The 7827-nt window shown below is 30.9% G+C and overlaps 1 protein-coding gene and 1 long non-coding RNA gene across 6 annotated transcripts in view; one reads left to right on the plus strand and one right to left on the minus strand.

Annotated features, from left to right (window-relative positions):
• Nucleotides 1-7827, plus strand: part of LOC106478806 (protein vein-like) — a 121706-nt gene that overhangs the window by 83600 nt on the left and 30279 nt on the right. For all 5 annotated transcript variants that reach the window (XM_022382473.1, XM_022382474.1, XM_022382475.1 and 2 more), the window contains exon 2: nucleotides 783-948. In XM_022382473.1, coding sequence (XP_022238181.1) covers nucleotides 783-948 — 166 coding nt within the window. The remainder of the gene's footprint in view (nucleotides 1-782; nucleotides 949-7827) is intronic.
• LOC111085144 lies at nucleotides 3601-7690 on the minus strand. The gene is made up of 2 exons (XR_002609988.1): nucleotides 7591-7690; nucleotides 3601-3747 (listed from the first exon to the last, which is right to left on the minus strand). It is a non-coding gene; the product is annotated as an uncharacterized LOC111085144 (long non-coding RNA).

Consider the following 7827-nt stretch of genomic DNA (forward strand, 5'->3'; position numbering starts at 1 on the left):
ATAACGCCCCCACGGCTTAAAGGGAGAGCATGTTTGGTGTTACGGGGATTCGAACTCGCGACCCTCAGATTGCGAGTCGAGTGCCTTAACTACCTGGCCATGCCTGGCCATGTCGTAAATTAAATGATATAATAATTGATCATTTTGTCTGAAACGTCGAATTGAAACCGGAGGTTTTACACAATAACATATTAAAACATATTAATCAAAAAGGAATTAGATCACAAGTAATAGTGATAAAACTCTAAATAGACACTCAGTCGTGCATATGTTCTAAATTTAATCAAAGCTCGACCAGTAATTATCATGTGCTTTGGGTGACACCATCTTTATTTTAACATTCTTTCGAGATCTGGTTCATAAAGTCGTCCATTGTTTGACATCATGGATTCCTTGTGAAATCTTCAGTAATTTATCTTCTCTTCATGAAACCCATAATCTCCACCCGTTGGAGACAATCCCATCAACTCTGCACCACTTTTTTTTGGGGGGGGCATTATGTAGTTGGAGTGTATATGATTATAGCAGAAACTTTTCCCTTTGAGTCAATAATGATATAAATTGATAATGGTTAGGACTCTAAATAAAATAAACACTGTTTTACGATACCTTTTCTGATACTTACAAAACCATACTGTCATACCGATTTCAAAATGCACTGGAAAATCGTAGAGTCAGATAACATTGTGGTGATTAAACAGTATTGTGCTAATAAAGTATTAGAACTTCTTTTTTATATTTTAAAAATAACAATGATTTTTTTTATTATTTCTCCCTTTCAGCCAAGCCACCATCTACCAGAATACGTCATGCTAAAGTGATCACTCAGGGGAATGCCGAAATCAAGTTAAGGTGTATTATCCGAGGAAACCCACAGCCCAAAGTACAATGGTATAGAAATAAAATACTCATCAGAGAAAATAAGAGGATTAAAATAAAAACGAGAAGGTACGGAAAATGTCTTCTAAGTTTTTTGTTTTATAGTTAAATATTCAAGAAAGGTTGTAACATCCCTTAACCTCCTACCTTAAATTCTAAGCTAATAAGTAATAATAAAAAATAAAAAATAGATGTTTCTTTATTATGTAAAGTAATTTAAGGTGCACTTTATTACAGACAAGCTCGAACGTAAGTAATTATGAAAATAATTAAAATAAAACCGGAGATTATTACGTATTTATTATTTTGATTTGAATACACCAAATGAAGTCGGACAGAGTGACAGAAATCATTAATCTTAAAGTATATAGGCCTTTTATTGTTGTGTTTATGCTTACCTAACGTGGAATAAGGTTTTAATTGGACATCCACTAGTTTCAGCTGTTGTTTTGACGTCTCACGTACTCGTTATGTAATGGAACAGAAACCTGAAGGTTCCATTTAGTTTCTAATTATATCAGTGTTAGATAAAGTTTCGAAAAACAAGAGTATAAAATAATTACTCTTTGCTTATAACTAATAAAATTTTTGGTCTCTTCGCGTGCGCGCACACACACACACACACACACACACATATATATATACATACGAGTATTAAAAAAAGAAAGAGCAAGGATATTTTTGTTACGCTCATGAATTCTTGCCTGAAGGGCAAATGTTTTTCAATAAACTTTATGTAATAAAAATACATTATGTATTGAGCTTTAAACTTCAAAAATTGGACACGGTAGATGATAAGCATGTAAAACCATACATCATGTTAATCGTATCAAAATCTAAAGTTTGGACCTGAAGTCATGACGTCTAAGGAACTTTTATAATTCCAGACCTTATATGTCACCACTAAATAACCCTTTGTGAATCCTATATGGTCAAAACTTGTCATTAAAACATTTGAAACATCAGGCAACCCTAATACTTGTCTACACTGAATAATCCTTTGTGATTCCTATATGGTTAAAACATGTCATTGCAACATTTGAAAGAATATGCTACCCTAATACTACAAATTTCCATCGTGAATGACATTGATTGAAAATTCTTAAAGAGCTACTGTATCTGCAACTACTGGCTCGGTAAACTTGCTTGAGCAATATAAAAAACATACTTATAATTTTAAAAGTCCAGAAAGCGTACCATTTTTGTTGCAAAAGGACACTAAGAATTGTTAATTTTATAAAACTTTAAATTTATTTCGTTTATATGCACATATTGTGATGTCGACAATGTCACGTAAAGAGTGAAGGCTTAACTACCACCAGATAACAACAAGAAGGGCAAAACAAAAATTAAAAATGGACCGACCACTTTTAATAACACAGGCCTGTGATGGTCTTATTGTCTTGAAATTTTTACATGTTCTACAGTAATTCCTGTACGATGAATCCGAAAATGATATCCATTTTCTCCATCACCTACAGATTTTTTACAAAACGTCATCGCAATACATAAAAGAAAGACCACAACACGATAGTTTTGAGACTAAAAGACGTAGATTTCACACACACACACACACACACACACAAAAAAACAACAGGATGAATGAGGATGCATATTCATTTAACATCAAGGTTCTTCCATTTTCTTCAATTTGCTTGTATTTTTGTTAAACATAATAAAAAATGTTCATTGTGGTAAACGAAATAATAATTTGATCTAAGTAAGTTTTTTTCTTCCTGATTCGTAAAAAAATACTCATGTGATAGAATATTATTTTTGAAATCTGTGTAGCTGAATTATTGAAAATCTGTTATTAAAACCAAAACAACTTTTATGAAGTTTAAATTCATGGGCCTGTGTAATTTGGCCATACAAGTTACCTTATTGAATTACGTAACGCAAGGTACTTTTATAACAATAAATAAAAATGTACTTAAAAGACAAGAAATGTGCTGTCAACTTTGATGAAAGATAAGCCTAATTTTTATATACTAATGGTACTAGCACAATAAATTATTAAATTAAATAATGCACCTAACAACACAGAATAATAAAACCCAATGAAAACAATGTACTATAAGTGTCATAATGTATTTGGCTTTCTAACTATGTGATAAGAGCCTTTAAAGATTTTGTTAGCTAAGCTTGTCAACATGAATACTGCGAGAGAAAATTTCAAACTGGAGGAAAAATAGACAATACTCTGTACAAAAAAACAATGTAATATAACAAGTCATTTGACAGATTAAAACTTCATCTTTCTATTGGTTATAAACAATATTGTATAAAATGTCGGACAGAACTACTGGCAATTTGTGAAAGAGGATGTGAGAGATGGGTGTGGCAAGTGGGTCTCTTATGGTAATTTATGACTGCATAAACAAATAAGATTGAAGGCTATGAAAATTAGAGTTTGACCTAGTAATATTTGTATTATAATGAGTAAGTTACATTAAATTCCATACTTCAAAGAGCATTGATTAATAAACTATAAAAGAAAAAAAGACCTAGAGAACAAAAGTCACAATTCTCAAACTAAGGGAGACTGAGAATTTTTTAAAATATTTTCTGATAAAATTAAGAACTTAAAACATATATATAGACACACACACAACACACATTGTACCTCTTACCTTGTATATAATCAACACTGGTATCCACTCGTTGGAGAATAGGAATAATATAGGCACCAGTTTTGCCTGTTCCATTTTTGGCACGAGCTAAAACATCCCGACCAAGTAGGGCAATTGGGATGCTTGCTTCTTGAATAGGTGATGGTTTTTCCCAGCCCTTTTCAAATATCCCCATGAGCAAGTCCCTTTTCAAGCAGAAGTCTTCAAATTCATTTCCCTTTGTATCAGTCACATCCTGAATTAAAAAAACTCATCAATTTCTGAAGTTAATGACAAATAATTGCATTGTTTCCATCACAAAATTTCATGTAGAAAAATTCATAAAAATGTTTCAACATTGAAATGTTTGTGGAATATTTTGCAACACAAAACTAGGAAGTACTATACTGGTAGACCCAATTTTTTTTTTTATAATACAATACTCACAAGATTTAATTTGTATTGGGAAATTATTCTGATGCACCTCCTAAAAATCGTAATTATAGAAGACACAAATTATCACTGTGAAAGGTAGATAAAATAATGTTTACAAAAATTCCCCAAATCAATTTCTTCATACAAGTTTAACCTATACTTTGTTTAAAGACAAAAGAATATCTAATAACAATTATACAATATCTCACTGTGCAAGAAATGTCTACCAAGGTAAACCAAGTTACCCAGGTTAGCTTTGAAAGTTAACTTATTTGTCAAATAGTTTGAAACTTTCTCTAAGTCCAAATAAACAGTTTTATCAAACCACTCATGCTAAGTTTCTTTATTGAATTTTGTATATCAAAAAAAAGTTCTTATAACTGTATTCAATGAATAGTTAACTTAATGCTAACCACATATCCAGCTGCCAAATTGCCAATACATTTAACTAAACAATTTTGTGCCACATTATACTGACAAAGGAATATACAAGTAAAAATAACATTTTATAAAAAGATAAATTACAGACTGAGTATGGTGCAGTAACACTACTTTAACAAAGGATAATAAAATAACTTGAAACAAGTTCTATCTAGTGTCTGAAACTGCAAATAATATTATACTATAGAGACAAAATTTTACATAGGCCCATCTTATCTGGATGCATCCAATGCTTTTTAAAACCCCAACTTATAGTATGCCGTTTGTAAGTGTTTAGCAAGTATAGTCTAAGTCTGTAAACAAAACTTGCACATACTTGTCATTTGATGTTTCACACACTACTCTCCAAGTTGGTTGATAATTGACACTAATGGCACAAAGGGAGATTGGTGATGACCTTTCTGGTCACTTATTACAATGAATGATTTTAATTTCAAAAGGAGTACAGTGTGGGTTTACTTTTAAGTAGTTGGTGATTTTAAAGAAATTACTAAGATCACTAGCTTCACAAACTCAATAATTTTAGAAGTTATCCCAAGTGTGGCTATTCTTTAGTTCCATTTCTCAAAAGGTTATACAACTTACTTTTAACTGGTTACAGTGAAAGCATCATCCAGGGAACAGCATGAAACTGGATTTGCTGAACTCTCATTTTAATTTTAGTATTTTTCAAAGAGCAACAGAATAAAGCAGTAGGAGGAGAAGGGAGTTTGATGGAGAAACCAATGACCGAAGACGGAGAGTGAAAGTAACTTGGACGGCTACTCATCACTAGCATAACTATCTGTCAAGAGTGTAAGGCAAGGGACACATGACTAATTTCAAGACAGCTACCATGGTATTAATCCTACGACCTCGGGTAGGAGTCAAAGTATGTATGCCATGACCTTTTAGAGAGGCATGAATCTAGAATCGAGAGGGAGGTAGGTTCAGAGGTAAGTATTTATTTTACCCTATGCTACCGATTTAGTGAAAGTTCATGGTCCAAAACTAGATGATGTTTAGTAAGTTTGTACTGCGATTCATGCAATCTATCTAGATAAGTATTTCTTCTATGATAAGTAAAAGAAATCAAAGGAGATCAATAACCTCTCTCTGATTCAGAAAGGGTTAGATATTTTTTTTAAAGTAAGTAAAACTGAAAGGCTTGTTTTGTTTAAAAAGAATGTATGGATAACATTGTGGTAAAACAACAAAAAAATTAGGAATAAATAGCCATGATTAAAAGTAAAATAAATTTGTTAATTAATGTTTAACCTAAGTACTTCAGATATCATTATTCATCAATGAAAGTGATGTAAGAACTATAAATACTCTGAAGCAGCTAGTTTCTATTTGCCCAGTGTTTCACATTATTTACTATATATACTGCTGACTAGGGTTAATTAAGTATCTTCATGCCAAATGTAGTAATATTCAGTATCCGACCATAATAATGGATTATATTATAGCCCTAAAAAAAGTGATAGAGATAAATAGAAACTAATTTAACTTGTGATAGCAGTTTCTTTGTCATTACCAATTTGATTACTGTTGACTGAATGTGTGCATATTGGAGAAGGAATTTTGATAGTAATTGTGAATTTACTATTTGGTAAACTTTTAATAAAATGTACAAAAAAAATCCAATGTTACAAAAGTATATATATATTTAAGATATGTCTGAAAATTGAAGTGGTCAGTCTAACTCGGATGTTGACAAGTTGGAGTGCAAGGTGATGTGCGTGTGCAGAATATAAATACTTTATGCATTGCACGGTTTGCATATTGCAGTTGTGTAACCTCTCGAACCTTCAGAAAGCGTATCTACAGTTTTTTGTTTGGTTTTTTTGGGGGTATTCTTCTATATTGTACATGATACTTAATCTCATTAAAATAATCACATTGAGTTAATAATTTATATATACAAATAAGCTTCATTTTGATTTATATTCATTGATTCGATTTTCTTGGTTCTTTACTGACTGTAGTAGTCATCACTTCCATCTACAACTTATAAAATTGCAGCAAAATCTGACAAATATATATTTGTGACCTAAGGTTCCAATTTTTCATGGCTTTTGTCAGGCTAGGTAACTTTTTACTAACAATATTTCTGGTCATGATAAATTTATATCTAATAAATAGTTTCTTATAAAAAGCAAAATTGTTTTCATTTGTGTATTGTTTGAATATGATAAACTTAATAAAATTTAATGAAAAGGGGATTTTAGTCAAAGGACAATTCTGCAATCACTTACCATACTCATTAAACCTAACTAGTTTCATATAATAAGTAAATAAATAAAAAAATAATAATTACTATAGCTTTCAAACAAATGCAGAAAAAATATTTTCAGGAACAAAACGAATGTCTAAATAAACTATAAAAATATATCCATATCTGTAGTTTGTTTTCAAGTCTTCTGACCTTACCATTATATTCCTTTGTTCACCCCAACAAGATATCTAGGTAGTTACTTTACTACAAAAACCATAAATTACTGCTCACTTTAGTTACTCTACACTGATTTAAATAGCTTATACTAGGCTCTGTGCAAATAGCATTTAAACTTTTCTTTAGCTGTTATGCTTCATAAGTACTTGTTTAAATTACATGTGATACCATGAAAAGGGTAGGAAGAAAGGACTAATGAAACTACTAACACTAAAAATAAATATGAAGCCCAATTTATCATTAAATTCACCATTTGTTATGAAGTTATACTGAGTTCAGGGAATTCCACCCCTCATCATTAATCCTGAACAAGGGAAAAGTGATAAAACAAGAATAATGCTTCTTAAAGCAACTGAGTGTATAATTCAAATGAATGCAGCATACTCTTAAAATCCTATATAAACATATTTCCTGTGGTAAATAAAAGACAACTCAAATCACCACCACACATAAAAATCACTTACAGAAATAGAAAACAGCTGAAAAGAAAGACATGAATAATTACATTTTCCAGGGATGATAGTTTCTAAGCCTGAATAGAATGGAAAGGACTCTTGACTATGTTCACTAATAATAGTAATATACAAAAAGATAAGTAAAGATATTTACAAGATGTAAGAAGTAATTCTAAAACTTTAACTTCCAAAACACTGTTATAAAAGTTACAAAGGTAAAAAAATTTAAAACAGATTACTTATTGTGATAATTTAATCTATTTAATTAAACCAGTTTCTGAACTTAACCACAACAATAAATACTACTTGCAAAGTATGAAAGCAAGATTACCGCAGTTTGTTTTCGATTGTCTTTCTGAGGAAGAGAAAGTTTGGCTTTCCATCCAATGTCATCAGATATGATGTCCCTGTAACGATATATACACGTCACTGGAATTGTAAGAGTAACCTTAACAATACTTAAATAGTAAATACACCTAACACATTACACCTGAGCATGTTTTACTATTCTTGATAATCTTAACAATACTTAAATAGTAAATACACTGTACCACATTACACTGAGCAT

This window comes from Limulus polyphemus, unplaced genomic scaffold (assembly GCF_000517525.1).
Source record: "Limulus polyphemus unplaced genomic scaffold, Limulus_polyphemus-2.1.2 Scaffold252, whole genome shotgun sequence".
Lineage (NCBI taxonomy): Eukaryota > Metazoa > Arthropoda > Merostomata > Xiphosura > Limulidae > Limulus > Limulus polyphemus.